Source organism: Diadema setosum, chromosome 2 (assembly GCF_964275005.1).
Source record: "Diadema setosum chromosome 2, eeDiaSeto1, whole genome shotgun sequence".
Taxonomy (NCBI): Eukaryota; Metazoa; Echinodermata; class Echinoidea; order Diadematoida; family Diadematidae; genus Diadema; species Diadema setosum.
The window spans coordinates 39,016,501-39,040,192 of NC_092686.1; the positions used below are offsets into that span (position 1 = coordinate 39,016,501).

The 23,692-nt window shown below is 36.2% G+C and overlaps 1 protein-coding gene across 2 annotated transcripts; it reads left to right on the forward strand.

Moving 5' to 3' along the window:
• Positions 1-15,809: 15,809 nt before the first annotated feature.
• LOC140243035 (uncharacterized) lies at positions 15,810-23,298 on the forward strand. Of its 2 annotated transcripts, none has more exons than XM_072322778.1 (3): positions 15,810-15,913; positions 16,943-17,219; positions 23,033-23,298. In XM_072322778.1, the coding sequence occupies exons 1-3, from the start codon at positions 15,821-15,823 to the stop codon at positions 23,296-23,298; spliced, it is 636 nt and encodes a 211-aa protein (XP_072178879.1). In that variant the 5' UTR covers positions 15,810-15,820. The 2 variants fall into 2 exon arrangements, with proteins under 2 accessions (XP_072178879.1, XP_072178885.1); XM_072322784.1 differs by having other exon boundaries at positions 15,821-15,913; positions 16,946-17,219.
• The last annotated feature ends 394 nt before the right edge of the window (positions 23,299-23,692 follow it).

The following is a 23,692-nucleotide window of genomic DNA, read 5'->3' on the forward strand; positions in this document are numbered from 1 at the left end:
GTATTTCATTAACGGTCCGCCAAAGAGCACTTTTATCATCCTTATTAGATTCGAGTTTATTCGGATTTACGTGAAACTCGAATCAAAGTAGTTAGTTTATTTCTATATATTTTGTACCTTTTCACGTTTTCAGGAGTAGGTTTTCTCAAAGATACTTTATAAAGGCGGTTTCGAGTGAGAATAGAACATATAAGACCTTGAGTAATCCAGGGTTGCCGAGCCTTTTTCCTTCCATTTCTTTTGGGAGTTAAAGGAATGTGTATATCACAATAATCTAATAATTTTTGTAAAAAAATTTCATAAGAAGAATTAACATCTTGGAGTTCAAAAACGTCATTCCATTGTTCTTCAAATAGATCTTGATTCAATGAATCAATATTATGTGGTGTTACGTTTCTATGCATTTTCAAATATTGTTTGGGTTGGTGGCGTATTGGGGTTGTTACAGATTTATCATTAATCATAAAAATTGGTAGGTGGTCGGATATATCTGAATAAATAATGCCGTTCGTACAGGTTTCCGTTATTACGTTAGACATTATGTTATCTATTAATGTTTTACTATGGGTGGTGTTATTTATTCTGGTGGGCTTATTGATGTGGGGATGCAGTGAATTGGAAAATAATATGTCATGGAAATGGGTGGGTTGTAATAAATCTATATTGTAATCTCCCATCAAGAAAATGGATTTTCTCTCTCCGAAGATTTCATTAATACAATGGTCGAAGTTATCAAAAAAAAAAGATTGAATGTCATTTTGTGGAGGACGGTAAATGGTACCAACTATAATATTTTTTTCCTTATCATTTAAGATTTCAATAAATAAACTTTCTGCTTCCTGAATACACAAATCAGTTCGAATTTTAAATTCAATTTGATTATTGACGTACATGGCAACCCCACCTCCTTTGCCATGCTTTCTATCATTACGAATAAAATTGTAATTTTCAATACCAAATAGGTCCGGGGAATCGGTGTGCAACCATGTCTCGGTAACTCCTATGACGGAAAATGGGAAATCATTGAGGGAACTTAAAAATAATTCAAATATTTCAAAATTTTTATTCAAGCTTCTTATATTAAAGTGATTAAACTGAAATTAGCACAAATCTGATTTGCGTTATTGAAAGGAAACTGACTGTTAAATTCGTTGATAGTGAAGTACTGGCTTGTATGGTTCACTAGCTGTTGGTCATCTATTCCAATATTAGAATCCATTTACAATGAGTGACAGTATGTGATAGCTGCATATCATGCTGGTGCAACGTGAAGTGCAGTGCACATCGTATGCACGGGGTATACGATGAGGTGCATCGGTGCGTGGTGTGCTGTAACAAACTATAAAGGAGTGATTGAATCGAAATACTTAGAGCCAGAGTCAACATAATTACGTTACTACTAGTAGTCATTTAACAAAAACAAACAAACAAACAGGGGAACTTAGCTATTAATCTGCGTGTAAATGCACATTTAACTATTATTGACCTTATTGAGTCCTCAATGTACCATACAAACTCTACCAAAACTCCTGCACTGGATTTACTATCATAAGAATAGAACATAATAAAATCTGGTTCACCTGTGAACATACAAATGAAGAGGTATTTAGCATTCAGCGACAACAACTAAAAATTAGCTTCTCTCGGAGCTCTTTGATTAGGGGTGTGAAACGTTGAAATGCGGTTTTTTCAGATCATCCTGTATAATAATTGCTTTCGCAATTACACCGCATGCATACCAACCATTGACATTTTCTAAAGTTTCTAAAGTTTTCCGCTCTCAATGTAGTGCAATATTACTCATCTACAATTAGTACCATACGGTGTGAGTGTTTTAAATTTCAAGATCCAGTATGATTCCCGCTTCATAGTGACTTTATTTGATTTTTTTTTTGTGGATAAGTTCAATGCCCGTGACCCGTACATCGTCGATTGTGTGTTCATATGTGCTGAAATGCTGTGCTACCGGAAATTGCTACCGGAATATATGAGATTAAAACCTAAAATGGCATTAAAACGCTTTATCCAGGCGAGGAAAGCGCATGTTTTAGAGACAAGACACCAAATAGGTTAGTCATCGCATTCTTCATCAGCGACCAGGATGCGATGTGATGTTGGATTAAAATCCGTTTCTGAAGCAGAACATACACACAAGGGTATACGTCTGCTCCTGGTCGGACGGATTTCAAAACTAACCTGGGGTGGTATTCTGAGACCGTTTTATCTCTGTTGTAAGTCTGTTATAGCAAATCGGTATTCTGAACACCGTTTTATCTCAGTTGTAACTTCTGTTGTAACTAGTGTTTCATCTTGCGCACTCTTTGCCTGCGCATACCATTGTCTTAGGGTATGCGCACGCGCGTAACAGTGGGCGCAAACCTGAACACCCATTAGATTACACGGTATTCTGAAAACTGTTTTATCTTCTGTTGTAAGTCATGCCCCGTGCAAATTTATGCTTCTGAGATAAAACAGGGTGGAGGGTGTTATAACTCCGTTGTAACTTTCGTTTTAATTTATGTTAGATAGTGAGATTATTCATCAACTAAATATTGTGGTATGCGAGTTCAAAATCAAAAAGATATACAAAAAATAAAAACAATGTATGTACAGAAAGGCAAATGATATAGCAGTTTGACAAAATGTAAACTCATTCCACGATACAAAATTTGGTAACAGTAACATTGCAAGTACATACGCGTAGCATAATTATGCGCATACTAAACACACAAACACATGAACAGAAAGGTTACCGGCACCGTCGGCACTAACTTGTTTTAAGCACTATTCATTTCAAAAATATCTTTCAAAATATTAGATATTTTTTAATATGATTTCACTATCTTCACCAATAAGAATTCATTATCAGGTATACCTTTTGGTGTTTCAAAAATATTTATTGCTGGGGATGGCGCGAATCCTAAGAAAAGTATTAGAAGTCTAAGGTTCCATGGTGGAACTTGACGTGATAATGATCTCCAAGAGATATTTTGTGAAGATAGTGACAACAACAACAATAATAATGATGATAATAATAACATGGCATTGCAAGGGCTTAACTTAATTTAGAATCGTCTAGTTCCCCATAAACCATGAAATTTGGGTTCCTCTTATGAACGCCAGATATCTTCTTATTTTTTAAACAAAATTTCAAATAAGAAGACTCAATCTGAGATAGCTTTGCGAATCCCCTACTGCACCAACTATACGTCAAAACCGGTAAGAAGGTACAATGATCAAGCTTCTGTTGTAACTTTATTTTATCTCTGGCTTTCTTTACCTGCGCTTACCATTGTCCTATTTCTGCGCACGCCAGAGAATGAGCGCTTGTTAAGACGCGCAGAGTTAAGCAAGGCGCATTTGCCCAAGGGAGCAATCTTATTGGTTGAGCTACTTCTAACAATATTTCCTATTGGATATGATTATTGCGATGGGCGTGCTTATCATGACTTATACAACACCGTTAAAACAGTTTTCAGAATACCGATTTACAACTGTTTTAGCGGTGTTATAGCTCACAGACTTACAACACAAGTTACAACACAAGTTACAACAGAAATAAAACGGTGTTCAGAATACCACCCCTGCTTGTGATGGAATGCGTCTAGTCTGGTAGTGCTGCCACAGTGCATGGTAACCGCGCAGTGTGTCTGTGCGCGTTTGGCGTAGCAACGACGCATCCATGGACTGGTTCCCTCCACGAAGAGCCGAAGATGAAAGGATGAAATCAGTGTTAAAAAACATGACAAAACATATCTCATATATATATATATATATATATATATATATATATATATAATTATACATATATATACACACACATATATATAATTATATCTAATATATATATATATATATATATATATATATATATATGTATATATATATATTATATATATATATTATATATATATGTTCATCTTGGAATTTTCCACGTGTTGGACTTCGAATGTTGTAATTATTAGAAGAAAGAGTCTCAAGTACGCCATGGATCCAACGATTACACAAAAATTTTATTACAAAATTTTCGGTCTGCCTCAGACCTTCGTCAGTGCAAAGACAATGATGGACAATGATAAACATGAATCATAACAACAATCAGCGTGTTTCTACAGAGAATCCGATAGACCTAGCATTTTCAAGCGCGTAATCAAACAGTGCGCTAACGCGGAACCGGGTTGTTTCTACAGAAAGCGCATAATCGGATTGAATCCGATTCTCCACCTGAATGCAGGTGTGACCGGATGTCTGGAAAGTTGGCTGGTGCATTGTGGGCGTGGGTCAAGGTCAAGCATCTACTGATGATGATGCGGATACGATCACCGACTGAACGAAACTGAGCACAGGGCCTGCCTAGCTAGCCTAGCCCTGGGCCGGCCGGCCCGGCCTAGTGTGGGTAGGTTGAGGGGTCTAGATATCGCGCACGTAAATTTGAAATGCTCTTATAATAGAAGTTATTCTATAATCGTACCTGAATTTCTCAATGAATATCACGAAAAAGCAGAAAAATCACCTCCCAGAATCTCCTGATGATACGATGACGGAGTAGTGCGCTGTCGCCGTTTGTATGTCGGACTTTCTTTTATGCGTTCAATTTCTCGGGGTATGTAAAGATCGCGCAGCTGCCCTCTGTAGTTTCATGCGTGAAAGTGTCTGCCCCTCTGCGGCTGTAACGTGCTCCGGCTTTCGTAGAATATTTTTTCACTTGATATTAAATTTGTCCCTGTTATAAGCAACAGCAGTTTTACCTAACTTGTGTATATTATTGTTATTATTATTATTATATGTGTTATTATTATTATCATTATTATTATTATTGTTATTATTATTATCATCATTATTACTATTATCACCACCACCATCATCGATCATCATAATCATCATCATCATTATCATTTTCATTATTATTATTATCACTTCCACCACCATCATCATTTTATCATTCTTATTATCATTATTTCTATCATTGATATTTTCATAATCGTTAATGATTTTCATTTATAAAGTTTTCTTACAATATTTCTAATCACTTTAACCAATAATATACACGTAATATAAAATGGAAAAAAGTAAAATATGAACATATACTTTGTGTGTGTGTGTGTGTGTGTGTGTGTGTGTTTGTGTGTGTGCTTACCCATTCGTCACCCTCTCATTTTCGTCACCCATTTGTCACACTCTCATCTAATTTGTTTTCTTCATATTATGGCCCTCCCCTGTCACAAATATATCACAAGTTAGCGCAAGAAATCACAAGCAAATTCAAATTGAAATCACACTTCAACTTCGATAGACTGAAATATTTATTCCTTTGTAATATTATAATCGTTGTGTTAAAATTTGACTTAAAACAACATTTATTAACAGTATTTCAGCGTAGCTGGCAGCATACATTGTTCTTGTGTATGATGACGTCACGTGGTAAACGATCGATCGAACAAATTACGAATTCTATCGACTACGAACGAGACAAGCGAGACGACACGTCTAGGCTACAACATCCTTAGAACAGATTTTAAGGGAAGGTAGGTTTGCACAAGGTAAAAAATTGGAAATCTAGTGGAAAATTCGTTGGAAATCAAAATTTCTTACCTGCTTCCTTCTCATGTTGAGCGGTTAGTCAGGTATGTTTATTCCATGGGCGTATCGGCAAATTTTGCGCTTAGTCCTACGCGTAATATCGCTTGCTATACGCAGTTACGCTATGCGCGATCATTAGGTCCCTGCGCGAGACCTAGTACCCTTACTATACAAGTTACGACCGGCTGCTGGACGAATTTGTTTTCATCTAACTTAACGTTAGGGCTCCTACTCTAACGTTAGCTCCAACGTTTATATGGATAAGAAACTAGTTTTGTTTTCTACCAATTCTTCGGTTCGTCAATTTTTCACGGATCTTAAGGTTGGATTTTGTAACTGGATTATCACATCGTGACGAGACAACAGCAGTTCACAGAGACACAGCTTCTGTCGCGTCTGACTGAGTTCTGTAAGTTCTATCATCAATTCTAACTAGTTTCTAGAGTAGAAGTAGAACCTCCTACTCAACTGTTGGGCTAGTCTAACATTTAACGCTAACAAGTTAAGATACAAAAAAAAAAATGATTAGATTAGGGCCTAGCAGTTACACGTTTTAGGCGTAAAGAGTCGTTGGGCCTAACATGTTAGGCCTACCTACTGCGACTGGATACTATCTTACTAGAATCTACTACTAGGCCTAGGCCCATACTACAAGTTAGCTCTAACGGTTAAATGTTAGACTATTCATGTTATTGATTTCCACATTTCTACTTGTCATTAGGCCTAACGTTAGATTCTAACGTTACTATAGGCCTACTTTTACTAACGTTCTTAAAGGGGCCCTGAAATCCAATTTTATTTGAAAACATCACTTTTGGGAATATAAGGGTGGTTCTAAGAAACATTCCATATTATAGGCTCTATTTTGATTAGGCAATATATTGATTAGAAATGTCTTAAAGTCAATCTAGAACTAACACTTAGTTTGGAAGGTGTTTTTTTTTTTAGTTTTGTTAAATATTTCAATAGACGTACTTTAGTCTTTACTACTGCATTACATACTGTCTTTACCAATGACTGACAGATGAGGAATAATATTGATTAGAAATGTCTTAAAGTAGATCTAACGTTAGAACTTGTTACGTGTTAGTTTGGAAGGTGGTTTCTTTTTTTTTTTTCTTTCTTTTTTTTTTTTTTTTTGGTGGGCGTTCCCAAGTAGAGTCTAACGTTAATCTGGACAATAAAAAGAAAAAGTCGTTAAAAGTAAAATAGAATGTTTCTAACGTTAATCGTGTTAGATATCCGTTTCACCACAAAAGTGGTATTGAGAACTTGAGGGTATTTTAAATCAACACAAATCAACATGCATTTGAATTTCAGGGCCCCTTTAAATTAGGCCCTAGCTAGCTAGAGAACCACTCTAACTTAACAAGTTAAAACGTTCTCAGTCTATAAACTGTCAAGAGTCTTAAACACAAACGGCCTAAACGTTACAACTAAAAGGATCGACTGTGTGTCATTGGATTTGTAAGTAACGTTAGAACAAAGGCCTATAAACGTGAGGGCTAACGTTGACTGTTTGTGTTAACTGTGTTAGACCTCTTTCTTCGGGCAGGTAGGATTTAATTCGGGTAGAAACTCGGGTTTATGGAACATTAAAGAACTGTTAGTTATATTCCAAGTCAACGTTAGATTTTAGAACAGAAGCAGCTGTTGTTAGGATGCCTAACAAAACACTTAACGGTTAACGTTTAGCGTTAATTCTAACGTACGGTAAAGTTTGTTTAATAGGTACAGTAGGCACATTGCCTCTAAAATCTAACGTTAACTAGGTCTAGACATATTCTAACGTTACACCCCAGGTGGACTCACTTTTTCCACTTTTGGATTGACAAAATGTGCTTCAATTAATGTTTCGATACTCAGTAAATGAATGTTTGAATTTCCTTTCATTTTCGGACTAACGAAACGTCGTATTTTTATAGGCCCTACCAAGATCCATATTTCTATTTGATTCTTTGTCGGATTAACAAACTAGACCCTAGTAACGAACCTTTAGAATAACGACAAAAACGTTTCGTAAAACAAACCCTAACACTAGTTTGCTAATGCTAGACTTTAAGTTTGTCTTTTCCGAACTAAAAAGTATTAGGCCTAATGTTAGAGAATATCTACTTTTGATAGACCCCGACTAGATTCTATGTGCATCTCACACGTATTGTTAGCGCTAGTTAGTATAAGTATTGTCAATTAGAATGTAACAAGTTAGTCGTACTCGTAGAACTATAGGTTCTAACGTTAGTAGCTCGAATCTAACGTTAAAAAGTATTACATTAGGCCTAACTATATGAGAACGGTTACTATTAATACTAACGCTAGATCTAGTGTTCTGTTAGTTGCCTTGGTTTTAAAATTACAGCGCAACTGTGTTAAAATAACACCCCTGCCCCTGTTCGTGTGTCTTTTCTTTATATTAAAATTCAGAGTATTTTCTTTATAAGTTTGTCAAATCTGAGGCAAATTGTGACTAGTAACGTTAGAACCTGATACTCGGACGTTTTGGAGACACCCAACTATACTGTAAAAGTGGATCATTCAACGTTAGATAAAATAGCTGCAACATGCATGCACATAAAAGTCATGGCCACATTACCGTACACATGTTTGTCAAACTGGTGATTGTCTTCCGGGTCAGTATCGGATTATTGAACCTGGCGTGTTTCTACAGCGCTGACACTGGAAACTGCCCCGGAAAGAACTACCTCATTAGACGGTTAAGTTGAGCGGAATCGGTATCGGAATCTGCATCGGAAAGAAACCGTTACTGGTGTGTTTCTACAGCCCCCTCTATCGGATACAATCCGATAGACCCGGAATTTGGGATTCTGTAGAAACACGCTGTTTGCTATGCGCGTCATGCGCGTAGTGTGTTGCCCTGGAGCTGCGTTGTCAAGGAGAGCGCTGATACGTATATGGGTATGGTAGAAAGTGAAATCTCAATGAATACTGAACTCGGACTCAACAAAAGTTTCAAGTGCTTGTTTGAATCATACTATGCTATATATACTCTTTATAAAAATACATAGCTTTACGTCCTTGTAATAATAGACTTTAGCGATTCTATTTTTTTTCGTAGATAAACTTCGAAGAAAAGACGCATATAAAGCATTGATTACTAACTCACGACAATCTCGCCAAATATGCCGCCGGGCTTCTGAACTGTTGAGAAACGACGCTCTTCGAAGCGCCTACGCCAAGCAAAAGAAGCTCACTACAGATATCGATGCGGCCATACATGCACTGCGGGAAACACTAAAACAACGGAACTACACCCAGGAAAGCGTGGAATCGACATTCAAGTATCTGGACAAAAGATACAAGCAGACATTGAGTGATAGAATGAAAGTGAAAAATCAAAAGCTCGATCATCTGATTTCCACTTCACCCATCCTCAACACCAGAAGGCAAAAGTCCGCAGACTCAACGGAGGAGAGTACGCCAGAAGCTCATAACGTGGTGGTGAATCTATCCCATTATTCACTCACTGATGCTGAAGAGAAAATTCTAAACCGCGGTTTGTCCTTCTGCCCCACCACGAAACTTGATAAACTCCAACTCTGTCAACATGTCCGGAACTTCGAACGTCGGGTGAGACTCCGTGAGTACTTCGATGGGGATAGTTCACATGATGCACATAAAGCGGAGAACGCAGTGCCTGCTAATCCTAAATCCCAACGCAATGGAGGCAGAGAGTGGACACCGCCTGGCAATCGAAACCAGTATATCGACACCTTCATCAACAGTGTTAATCAGCACCTTGACACATTCCTTCGCTCTATTGACGAAAAATGTACAGCCGACAACTTGAGCGCAAGTGAGCGACGAGCCATCAAATCCCTCCAAAACAACGACGACATAGTTATCAAACCAGCAGATAAAGGGGGAGCAGTTACTGTTCAAGATAAAGACAACTACATCGCGGAAGCACAACGGCAACTCTCTGATGGAAGATTCTACACACCCCTGTCGTCGGATCCCTCTCAGCAATTCACCAAAGAGGCAGAGGAAGTCCTGTCATCACTATCGGCGATCCCGAAAACTGAAAGCAGGAACCTTCTCCCCACCGATCCCAGAACCAGTCGTCTCTACCTTCTACCAAAGATCCACAAACTACAAGCGAAAGTAGCCTCACACCTCGAACAACCAGAAGGCGAGATCTCCAGTGACCAGGTAATCGACGTAGCTAAATCACATAACATCATCCCACCAGGCCGACCCATAATATCAAACTGTGGTTCTCTAACAGAAATGATGTCAGCTTACGTAGATAGAACTCTACAAAAATACTTGCCCTCGATTCCCAGCTTCATCAAAGACACCACTGACTTTCTCAACAAGATAGAGTCCATTAAGGATAAACTCCCCGAGTCATTTACTCTAGTCACGATGGATGTCACTTCTCTGTACACTAACATAGGTCATGAAGACGGAATCAAGGCCATGTCAGATTTTCTTACTAAGCAAGACGTAGAAGCATCTCTTGTAACTGATCTTGCTAGGTTAACAGAGTTCATTCTCAAGCACAATTTCTTCACGTTTGACGACAAATTCTATCTCCAAACCAATGGCACTGCAATGGGCACGAAAATGGCCCCTTCGTATGCAAACATATTCATGTGTGAGCTAGAACAAAGTTTCCTATCCAAATGTGAGAAGAAGCCTCTACTCTATCTGAGATACATCGACGATATTTTCATAATTTGGACAGACTCAGACGAGTCGCTTATGAAGTTTGTCGAAGACTTCGGAAAAGTCAACCGAAGCATCCAATTCACTATGTCAAAGTCAAAGTCAGAGATTGCCTTCCTTGATGTTAAACTCAAAATATCTGACGGAAACAAGATTTCGACAAGTGTGTATCACAAGCCCACTGACAAACACACCTATCTTCGCCATGAAAGCTTCCATCCAAAACACTGCAAAGAAGCGGTCGTGTACAGTCAGTTTCTGAGATACCGGAGAATCATCTCAGATGACGAGGAATTTGACAAACAAGCGATCACACTAGGAGGCTTCTTCTTACAAAGAGGATATCCTATCCACATGATAAACCGCAGTCTAGAAAGAGCTAAATCAAAAAAGCGTGAAGAGTTACTCAAGAGTAAAAGCGAAACTGCTAAACCATCTGACAGGCTACCTCTTGTAACCACGTATCATCCCTCCACAAAAGCGTTGATTAACGAAATCAACAAGGAGTGGAAATACCTATCTCTTGACAAATCTCTCCCTGCCACGTTCTCGAATCACCCCATCAACGCTCAAAAACAACCGAAAAACCTACGAGAATTATTGGTAAAGAGCTCAATCTCAAAGAAACAAAAACAGAAAGCTAACCGCCCATGTGGCAAAAGCCGTTGCCAAATCTGTGCCCATATGCTCACCTCTGAAAAAGTAGATCTAACTCCTGGCTTCTCTGTCTCTACCCCTCACGCCACATGTGACACCCCAAAGTTTAAGAGCAATAGATTGTCACTCAACTTAAAAAAGACAAATTTTATTCATTTTCACAATAAGAAGCATAAAAATGAAATACACCATTTGAATATTATGGTGGATGGTATATTATTGGAACAAAAAGAAAGTGTCAAATTCCTTGGAATATATATCAATGAAAATTTGAAATGGAATGCTCATGTGCAATATATCTCAGATAAAGTGTCTCGTAACGTTGGTATACTCTGTAAGCTTAAGTATTATGTCCCAAAGAATATTTTATTTATGCTTTATAATTCCTTGATATTATCGAACATCTCATATTGTAACATTGTTTGGGCAACTGCGAAAAGTCACATTGACAGTATATTGCTTCTGCAAAAGAAAGCTATACGTATATGCACCAATTCAGGTTATCGGGACCATTCAGATCCTTTGTTCGTAGAATTAAAAACACTAAAGGTAAATGATATTAATTTTTTGCAAAATTCACTTTTTATGTTTCGTTTGTATAACGGTCAGTTGCCATCTTCTTTTTTCTCATTATTTCATTTAAACAAGGATATACATTCTTATCCCACAAGGCAATCTGATAAATTTCATCTACAAAATCCTAAAACAGTGATGGCTCTGAAATCTATCAGACACACTGGACCTGATATTTGGAACTCTCTTCCTTCAGAAATTCGAACTTTAAAGTCTATGTATTCTTTCAAGAAAGCTGTAAAGACAATGCTGCTCTCTGGATATCAGTGATCTTATAATGTCAATGCAATTGTATTGTATATGAAATTCCCTCGTGGAATTATCGTTGTTCTGAATTTATTGCGTAATGTTATGTAACCGACCATGACCTGTAACTGTTCACCTGTACCTCGGTGAGAAAATACTTTGCCATGCTTTGCTCTTCGGAGATCCAGGTGTTCTAACTTTGTGTAATAGTGAAAGCAGACAGACCTCTCCTCTCTCCTTTCTCCTATCCCTATCTCTATGCAAGTCATCCCTTCCCTATTTTCCTATATGTTATGTATTATGTACGAGGGCTGCATGCAAATCAAGCAATGCTTAAGCTGTAGCCCTTCTGCGTTATTCATTGCATCACTGTTCTGTTGGACATTTATGTACAGGCAATGAAGAAATGTATTGCTGTATATTCTGAAGGTAATGAAAAAACTCATTTTGTCAGCAATTAGTGTTCATGTATATCCATTTATATGTATGGTACCATTAATGTATATGATATATGTTTATGTATCTGCATGAGCAATGATATAATGCAGGAACCAATAAAATCAAAAATCAAAATCAAATCAAATCAAATGTGGTTTACTGCATCTCATGCTCAAAATGCCCTAATGCGAAGTATATCGGGGAAACAGGTACTAAGTTCAGACTTCGTTTCAACAATCACAGAAATTCAATTCAGCACAAGTCATCACTACCAGTTGCCGAACATTTCAACTCAGGCAACCACTCAATTCGGGATCTGCAATTCTGTATCATCGGCACTAATTTCAAAGACAGAGAAGCCAGAAAATTAGCTGAAATGAAATTCATCATCCAAACCAGGTCTTTTGAAACAGGACTCAACAAGGACCTTGGATGGTTAAGCAGTTTCTCTTTCTACAAGAAGTGAAGAAATGAATCTCTAAGAATATGCATATTTTTCATTATTTACAAAAGGTAATGTTAAGATTTTATTACTTTCGCATTGACCACTTACCTTTTATGTTAAATATGATGTCTTGATTATCCGCAAATTTATCATATTCTCACCATTACAGTAAACAGATGCTTCGATATTTGGTTATGATTATTATGAGCTTATTTTTTCATGTTTTTCTCCATTTGTAATTGATGCTTGATTGATGCTTGATAGGCGTCTTTACATGCTTTTTTGGAGTCACAAAAGTCAAATATTACATGGATGTATACATAAAGTAATGTATTTATATATAGTATATATAGCATACATTGGCATGCATATAATATACACATACGCTCGGAACTGTTGAGTTTGAGTTTAGTCTTCATTGAGATTTTAATTGAGTTAATGTTGAGATTTCATTATATTTGTACTGAACACTATTTTTTTGATATGATGTCTTGATTATCCGTATAATATATGTATGTATACAATTTTTATTTTTACAGTAAACAGATGCTCTAATAACTAGTTGTATCATTAGCTCATTCCTTTTAATTTCTTCTCCATTTGTAATCAATGCTTTATATGCGTCTTTTCTTCGAAGTTTATCTACGAAAAAAAATAGAATCGCTAAAGTCTATTATTACAAGGACGTAAAGCTATGTATTTTTATAAAGAGTATATATAGCATAGTATGATTCAAACAAGCACTTGAAACTTTTGTTGAGTCCGAGTTCAGTATTCATTGAGATTTCACTTTCTACCATACCCATATACGTATCAGCGCTCTCCTTGACAACGCAGCTCCAGGGCAACACACTACGCGCATGACGCGCATAGCATTGTTGTTATGATTCATGTTTATCATTGTCCATCATTGTCTTTGCACTGACGAAGGTCTGAGGCAGACCGAAAATTTTGTAATAAAATTTTTGTGTAATCGTTGGATCCATGGCGTACTTGAGACTCTTTCTTCTAATTATTATATATGTATATATATATATATATATATATATATATATATATATATAATTTGTGTGTGCGTGTGGATATGTATGTATACAGTGAATTATATAGATACACACATGCACCAACATAAGCGTTACAGATAATATTCGAGAGCCCTCTTAAGGCTGAAATACGTGCAGTTTTGAGCTTCAAATGTTGCTCTTAGACGTGTATAACTACATAGTATCATACTCTGAGACAATAATGACCACCTCTCAGCTGATGATAAAATGCTACCAGAGTGACTCCCTCCATTATCGTGTAAGCTGAAAATCATGTGAAAGCACCTGCATCGTGCAACGCGGCAATCGATAGAGTACAATTGCACCATATAGCACAGTCGGAGAAAACGTAGGTATGTGTATAATATACGGCAATTCGAAACAGATCTATAGTACGAGGAGTGTGGTACCTCCTTGTTCAGACACACCGCTGTGTATTGGTAGTGAGGGCTCCATTCGTTCCTATGTCAGGGGTGAAGTCCAAGTACACGTTGCACAAGTGACAGGTGATCATCAGACTGACTATGTGATTTGACTATGTGATTTACATTGCGTACGTGCACAATGTGCCCTGTGTGTGTCACGTCGCACCGCTCGTAAACTAGCATTGAGACGATATACGATACAACAGTTGGCACAGTCCCTAGTACATGTCTACGGCATCGACGCAGTCGCCACATTTTCTCAAAGTGTTAACATCTTGTTCACAGCAGACATATTCAACAACAACAACAACAATGAATGAAACATTGCGCTCACACTGGACAATGAGCATGTGACATAGATAGTGATACTACAATATATTGCACTGGATCCATGCAGGTTAGTGTTCCAAATGCGCCGAAATGCACCAAATTAAGTTCATGATCATTATGTTAATTAATATTTCCTGTGTGTAGCGACAATTATGAGGGAGATTTAAAAATCAGAACGATGTCATTATCTGTGATCTCTCGCGGGTCTTTATGTAACCAAATTGCCAATCTTTGGCAATGGGAACCTCTGAAATTCCCACTTTATAATACAAAATTGGCCAAACACATGCACTCCCACCCACCTAAATACGTATCACATTTTTCTAACTCGTTTTGGTAGAGTTTTCTGCGTGATTTTGTCATGCTTGCCTGTATATACGTCGTAATATATAGGGTATTTTGGAAAGGGAGTTTTCCAACAGCACACATGGATATTCAGGGAATACAGAAATATTTATACGAAACATCAGTGAAAGTATCCAAGAGGTATGAACAAACCGTACAAAAAGTTTTGATTTGTTCAAGTTTTGGATTAATACACTGTGGGATGAGAAGACTTTAACAAAGCATGATATAAACAAAATAGATGTAAAGAAAATTAATGCAAAGTGAATAAAAAATCACTGTTTAATGAAAAGTAAATATTTTTGCAACCCTACCTCGTTGCAACCGATTGACAAATTGCCTTTAATGGACGTAATAAGCACCGATTATTCAGTGTCTTATAGTATTAGCCATGACGGACACAAAATTTACAGGTACACTATGGGCACCTCCCTGCGTGATTGGCATCATACATACTTGGGTTACCACTTATTGTTACTGACACAATTATGTAAAAGGAAATACCATCCTCCCTGTCTGCTGTGGGAGTCGAGTCAAGATCTCTTTCATTATGCTGCGTAGATGGAAAAAATAAACATAAGGGATATTCTCAGTATATATGTTGTGCTTTTTCGTGGTCCTGACACCAGGAACTCTTCTCCCTCGCCACCCAAGACGGCACTTGACTGAACAAACAATTTTAAAATCTATATCCCTATGTTCGGACTTTACCCTTGTGTTCTGCCTTTACCCTTGTGTTCTGCTAGTATTTCTATATCCACTGAAGAGGGAGGACGTGTCTGCACATATACTGGGGCACCGGGTACGATCCCCTTGAAAGCTTGCAGTTCCATGAATATGTCACTGTAATGTCCCATATAGACTACAGGAAAGATATGAATTAATTTGTGTCAGACTATAGATATAGCATTAGTCAGTCTCTATGTTATTTTGCTCACTTTATTTTGCCATTGCACATTCAGTCATATGTTATTGTTATTTTTATATCACAATGTCTACCTCATTGTATGTTCAAACAGTGGCGCCGTTGAAGTTGAATCAACAATCAAATGTCATCGCCCGGTGTGAAAACTAACGACATGGCAAGTGATACTAGCTCATCAGACATAGCTAGGAACACTGAAACAACTGCTCTAACCAAGGTATTACATCTATTGTATCTTGTTGCTCAACTTATAGCTATCATACGTAGTATGTACGTAGGTCCATGATCACAGCTTGTTTGCGGTAGCGGGATAAAATCACCAGGAGTATACGTATACATACCTACATACGCATACGTATATTAGTACGTGCATGCATGCATGAAACTGGCATTTTTTAAAAATCAATAACACTCCATTTGAAAACTAATATATTAACGGAAGAGCACATCCACAAGCATTCTTAAACTAGATTTAAAAAGTGTGCATCAAATTATATGATTGTTGCTACTTTGTTTATTACGCAAAGGCCATGAAGGCTGACATGGAAGTTAAGGGCTCATGAGTTTATCAAATCCGGAATACGAAATGATAAACTCTTTCCAACACATAAGATTAAAATTTGTATAGGCTTAGAGGATGATTTTCATCATGCTAAAGATAAAATACTGTAATAATGGAAAGAGTGGATTGATATATGCAACTATACGTGTATTGCAATTGAACAGTGTAGACATTGCCAAGTAGCCAGCAAGTATGTCAATCAAAACGATATGTTGGGGTGTGAAATACTGTTTGTTTCACCACGTGCTACTTATACTCACACATTTTGCCTCAGTTGCGACTTGACTAAAGAAAACCCCCACAATATTCATGTTAATTGTTACATTCTCCTCCAAACATGTGCCACGCCCTATATCGATTCTATACGAGTGTAAAATACTAATTTTCACTTCTAGGCACTTACATGATTTAACTGCGCAGAACAAGAGCTGTGAAAGTTCACGCAGTCAAGTTCATCGAATTGTATCCAGTTCGCAGTTTGTTTTTTTGCCTGTATTCCAATTATAACTGTACTGCTGTCAAGCAGACGCAGCAGCTTTCTGATGGAAAGAAACAAAGAGACTCATAGACTGCTTATTTCGTGGCGCAAAACAAGAGCTTTGAAAGTTCACACGATGAAATGCACCAAATATAATGAATCACATTTCCCTTTTATTTGTGTTTCGATTCTGTACTTCTGTCCAGAAGAAGAAGAACCGGAGGAGAGTGACAGTCACCGTTGGTACTACAGGCGGCTCAGAACGTGTGGCAGGCCTCATAGCATTATTACGAAGCATGGATGATGTAAAGAGTGTCAACTTCAGAGAGATACCTTATAACGTGAGAGACATGGATCAGTTCGAGTTTGATGACACAGACGTATTCATTCTGTGTCACTCCATCACAAACAGGCGCCTGTCTATCACTGATGTCTCTGATGCTCTCTATGATAATTTACTCCTGAGAGCTTGTCGAAAGCTGGGTATGTATATGTTAGAGTCTGTCGACAGGTTGCAAAAATATTTTGGTGTGTTTTTTCACCATTCTAAATCTACGCTGAAAAAAAGTTTCTCTCTCCATAGCGAATTGTATGTCAGTATGTGGTGTAATAGCAGTCCAGCTCTTACTAGTCTATAGTCAGACATCAGACGCAAATGATACTAGGAAACAATAAACGACCTCATATCCAGAAAGTTTCAATTCCACGATGAAAGTTTTTTTTTAAAGACTATTTTTAAGCCTGCTTCAGCAGGAATTTCTAGAACCAAACACGAGTGACGACACATCGTCTAGTCAAACGAGTCACGATTTATTATACCATTAATCCTTCTTTTAACATTTACCAAACATGGCTTTTACGCCTTTTTCATTCTCTGTTGGTAGGCCCTATATACTAAAAAAGGGTTTTTTGAAATGATTGAACACACTCGTGCTGATTTGATTATTTTGTTCAAAGTGTCTCAATAGTGAAAACGTGATTTATTTCCTGCATTTATATATATATATATATATATATATATATATATATATATATTTAAATTCATATTAGAATACTGACCATTATGATTGCTCTAATTACCTTTTTCACATTTTGGATGCAATATTTTATGAAGAATAGAAACTACGAAATCTTGCTTTTTAAACTAAACTATATGAGTAATGATATATGTATGTGTTATGACGAGCTTAAGATGTAAAAACTAAATAACCTATAAATATTTATTTTACTCTCAGGCAATGTTTGAATAATTGATGACAGACTCAGCAAGATTGTCGAACGATTTGTTGATCTGTTGTAATCGAGACTTATTCGCAATAGCGACTTGTTTTTAATGAATTCAAATGAAATTGAGAGCATAATTATGCTGACGTTGTTTTGTAGATGTGTGCAACAGAATTTGTACAAGTTGTAGAAAGAAGAAAATGCAAATAATGACAAGATAGTGAAAATCTGGCATTAAAAAAAAATTATTTTGCAAACAAAATATGTATTCGTGTGAGTAGGCCTATTTACATTATTATGCATGATATCTTTTGCACTAGTGACAAACAGTTAATTGAAATTACAAAGACATATATAAGTTATATCGCAAAAGGGAACACTTCAAACGGAAAACCTTTTTTTTTTTCAATTCAATTCAATTCAATTCATGGTTTATTCAATCATCTTCGCAGCTGAGTAGCTGGATTGCGATAATTGTGTATACATAGTAAAATGACATAAGAATAACATAATTGCATCAATTAAAACACAACATATAAACATGGATTATTCTGTTCAAATACTCTGTTTCAAATATAAAATCTAATGAATTCATACTGCACAATTTTATCATACCTGTAATCTTAAATGGTATGAGTGTGTCACGAAATAAAAACAGAATAAACACAGCAATCCTGATCTGACAACATAATAATGAACCAAGTTAAAAAATGCTAATATTGCAACATTAAGCATCATGAAATACTCCTCATACAATATAGCCAATCACCAATCTAAAATATTTATAATGTAATCTGCAGGGAATTACTGAAATAATTTTTGCATTGGAAACAAGGCGAAAAAGACGAACACAAAAGAGGACCAAAAAATATTGAGACTAATCTCCGTAGATTTTGCCTTAAAATATTTTCACAACTTCACAGAGAAAACATTAGCTCAAGAATGTAATAAATAACAAATTTCATTATGAGATATTTGAATAAAAAACTCATTTAAAATATATCAAAAATACACTAGTCATAAAAATGTTATATATAACACATTAAAATCTTAATTGCGAATAGAATAAGAAGTATAACTCTGATATTGCTGCACTGTATATTCTTCTACTCATTTCAAAATCAAATAAATTGATAAACTCATTACAAAAGTCCAAAATATGCAGAGCTATCTTTTTTGTGTTTTTTTTTTATTGTTCCATATTCCACATATCAACAAATACATAAAACATAAACATCACAATACAAAAGCCTGGATGAATTGTCAAGTACAGCTTATAAGACAACAAAACATGTGAAATATGAGGAATCTACATAGAAGCATTGCTTGTAGGGTGTAGATTCCCAGATGCGGATGTGAGATTATTTCTTACTTGGTGTATGTAATTAAAGGAATGACAATTTGTGAATTGGAGAAATATAAACTCCAAAAAGTAAAAATAAAAATAAAAAACAAAGAAAACAATGTCCGCGGCACAAGACTTCTTGAGAGTTGCGTGATCACCCGAGCGAGGTACAAGTCAGATGCAGTGTACAATAGCAGAGATACCAAATGTGTACAAAGGAAGTCCAGGACATAATACAGAAATCACGAGCGAGGCACATGTTACATAATCAATAATGTCAGTAATGTGAAGTATGAACAGAGAATGTCGAGGAGGATTGAAGAATAGCTATAGATATGAATTCAGAAAAACTAGTTTAAGTTTATGCGTAAATGAATAAAAAGACTGAGATTGGATTATTTCTCTATCCAACTCATTCCAAAATTTAGGTCCTGTAGTGGTTATTGTTTTTAAAGCAGATACGGTCCGTACAGGGGAAAGATGAAAAGAATCTTTTTGTCTAGTAGGGTAAGAATGAACTTCAGTATTTTTGACAAACATCGAAGAAAACACATCAGGGAGACCACCTGAGTTTAATTGATACATAAATGACCCGATATTGAAATGATATAAATCCTGGATCTTAAGTGTTCTACTGGAAAAGAATAAGACATTAGTGTGTTCCAAAAATGTGGCGAAGTTGATTATCCGTATAGCTCTTTTCTGTATCAATAATAAAGAATTAAGTCTTGTTGTACAGCAGTTTCCCCATGCCAGGATTCCATAACCTATATAAGGCAAAAATAGAGTAGAATACAATGAATGCAGAACATGTTTAGGAAAATACTGTTTTAACTTATACATAACACCTACATTTTTTTTATGGTAATTTACGCAATTAATCAACATGAACTTTCCATGTCAACTTACGATCAATATAAAGACCAAGGAATTTTATATATTCCACCTGGTTCAATTCCACGTCGTTTACAACCAACTTACCCGGTAAAATATTGATTATATTGCTAAAAACCATAAATTTTGTCTTGGTCAAATTCAGTGACAATTTATTAGCCTGAATCCACTTAGATACTGATTTTAATTCAGTATTAATGGTGTTCAGTAAAACATGAGGGTTTCGATTTGAATAAAAAATGCTGGTGTCATCGGCAAAAAGTAGAAAATAGAGCAGAGAGGACGAACTGCGAAAGTCATTCATATAAAGAATAAACAATAAAGGACCTATATGGATCTGCGATACATATAACATGATTAACAATTGCCACATAATTTCCACATCAGGACTTCCTCAAAAATCAATGTTAATAAGAGACTGCATATACTGTATAAACAACTTTGAAAAATATTACTTAAAACATTGGTATGGTATGGTATTTATTTCCGTGTGGTATTTATTTCCATATTCAGCGTTGCCAACATGGCAACGCTGTTCTTCCATGGGGTTCACATACAATGAATACAACATACAATTTAAAATGGACACGTACAAAATAACACCAACGTTTATACAAACATGCAGGTGGAACACATACAGTGAAATGAGAGAAAAAAAAAACAACGGATAATGGAAAGGTCTTAAATGCAATCAAATATAACAATGAATAAATCAAAATATGTTTAAATATAAAAGTGGAGTGTTTGGAAATAAAATAAAAATAAAATACGTAGTGAACGAATGAAAAAGAAACTGGAGACTTGTACAAAATGCTTAGACGGATCTATGACAACTTAAGAAAACTAGAATTCGTGGCAAGTGATATGTCAAGGAAAACTAAAGATAAGGCATATATTAATTGCATCGAAATCAAAGGATAATAATTCAATGGATAAAACAGGTACAATTTGCAAACAGTTTCTAAGAAATATTTTGAAATATGGAATGGGTGCGAAAGCTGATTCAGAATTTCCATGTCATGAGTTGTGAGAAAAAACAATAACATAGTATTAACTGGAACGGATTGCATAAATACCCGTTTACATAGGGTTAAAACCATAAACTAATGACAGAGATTCAAGAGCAGATTCAAAGAATGAATAAAACAATTGAAAATTAATACTAAGCATGCAATCGCAATATCGAAATAAAAAAAGAAAAAAAATCAAGAGAAATGCTACACCAAAACAGATTATATCACTTTATACTGAATATAACTTCAGGAAAAACAATTGAGTGAGATTTGAATGACAAATATGAAATAAATCTAAGAACAGTAAAAACGCATCGAAATCAAAGGACAATAATTCAATGAATAAAACATATAGTTTGTAAAGAGTAATCAAAAATATCTTAAAATGTGGAATGGGTGGGAAAACTGATTCGGAATTTCAAATGTCATAAGTTGTGAGAAAAAAAAATGTATTAACTGGTACGGATTGCATAAATACTCATTTACATAGGTTTAAAATCATAAACAAATCACAGAAATCCAAGAGCAAATTCAAAGAATAAGTAAAGCAATTGAAACTTAATACTGGACATGCAATCGCACTACTGAAATAGAAGGAAAAAAGTTAAGAAAGAATAATGCTACACCAAAATAGATTATATCTCGTTGTATATAACTTCAAGAAAACAATTGAATGAAACTGAAATAACAAGTACGGCATAAATCTGAAAACAGTAACAACGCAATTAGAAAATCAAGTACGAGGGTTGAATAACAATTGTTAGCGAGTGGGAAATATAAAGTGGTTATGGTTAAGATTTGCACAGTAGTTAAATAGCTTGAAAGTTTTACCTCATTAACAGTATATAGTACACATATATTACTTAAAACATTAACAGTACATACAGACTGTACACATACACATGGACATGTACTTCAAACAATACATATCATTTCCTTGTACCAAACCTTAAACAAAATACTATTCTTAATTCAATGTAACTACAATGTAATTAACCACCCTCATACGCTGTTTTACACACATTCATTACATATGTTCATTGAGTAGGCTTGCAATATATTGGATTGCACTTTTCTTATAACGTTCGGTTCGACATTTAACTTCAGTCAGGTTTTGGCTATTTCTAAGCTGGCGTCTGGAGCCTCGATTCGCTGGTAACCAGTCCCGAAAATTATCAAACAACTGCTTTGCAAATTTCCTACACAGTTCTTCACGACGAAGATACAACGGGGTGAAATCACAGCAATGTCCAGTGCCTGATTATATGTTTCATATTGATTGTCAAGTATTATGCGTAGGGCTCGTTTCTGTACTCGGTCGATCGCGGCATCTACATCACATTTTTTTCATGATTCACATGAAATTTGTCAATGCAATGTGGTCGTTGGGAATATATTGTTTTGTCGTCGAGTATCCCACGACAATCAAAATTATTTACCTTTACTTTTTTCTAAAAGGCACAGACTCACGTTCAGCTTGCATATACAATCAATTATACGAGAGAAGTATATGCATTGGAAATGTGATGCCATGACAAGATCAAAATGAGCGGATATACTTGCCATCCCGACAAGAAAATTCTTGCGAGCCCCCTGCCAGAAAAGTTACAGATCAACGTCAGATCTCCTCATCTCAGATAGTATAGTAAGACCTGGACGGGAATGGAATAAGGGGCGCCGAAAATATTCCCTCTAATAATGATTGTGCATGGTACACACGGTGACAGAGTATGTATATAGTCATGTGTAGCACCGTGACTGATAAAATCATGTATACGGATGTTCCTTATATCATTCTCTATAACGATCTTCTTTGTCAGGTAAGACAAATGTGATCATTGTGGGGTACGACTTCAAAGATAATGATCTTCAACCCAACGTCCTTGCAAGCAAACTGGACGCTTTTCGGATCCAGCAGCCGACAGCTTGCGAGAAATCAGCTGCTATAGTGTTTGCCGGACAGTGTGCGACCTCCCCGCCGGAGCTGCCAGATGTGATGCGGGAGAAATTACGCAGCAGTTTGCAAGCATCAAGTCCGCGAAAAAGCGGTTGTAGTCCTTGTTCTTGTTTCTGTATTTTACTGTAATTAAACATCAAGACTTGCGATTACACGATACCTTAACACGTCGTGCGCATGGCAGATTGTCGTCACTTAAAGGACAAGTCCACCTTCATATACATGTGGATTGAGTGAATGCAGCAATATTAGTACAACACATCTGTGAAAGTTTGGGGAAAATCAGACAATCCGTTCAAAAGTTATGAATTTTTAAAGTATCTGGGTAGTCACTGCTGGATGAGAAGACTACTACAGTGTATGATGTCATATGCGTACAACCATATAAAAAAAAAAACATAAAGAGAATTTCACAAAACTTTACTTTTTGAATAAAGTGCACATTTCTTCGACTTGTTACTGACATAATTTATGTTAAGGGTAATATTATTCCCCCTGCCTTCTGAAAGAGAGAAGTCAAGTG

What these genes read in the sequence shown, in the direction of transcription:
- LOC140243035 (XM_072322778.1), top strand. Translation starts at nt 15,821, where the DNA reads ATGTCATCGCCCGGTGTGAAAACTAACGACATGGCAAGTGATACTAGC. An exon ending in AAACAACTGCTCTAACCAAG is followed by an intron (nt 15,914 to 16,942) that starts GTATTACATCTA and finishes ACTTCTGTCCAG; the next exon opens with AAGAAGAAGAACCGGAGGAG. An exon ending in GAGAGCTTGTCGAAAGCTGG is followed by an intron (nt 17,220 to 23,032) that starts GTATGTATATGT and finishes CTTCTTTGTCAG; the next exon opens with GTAAGACAAATGTGATCATT.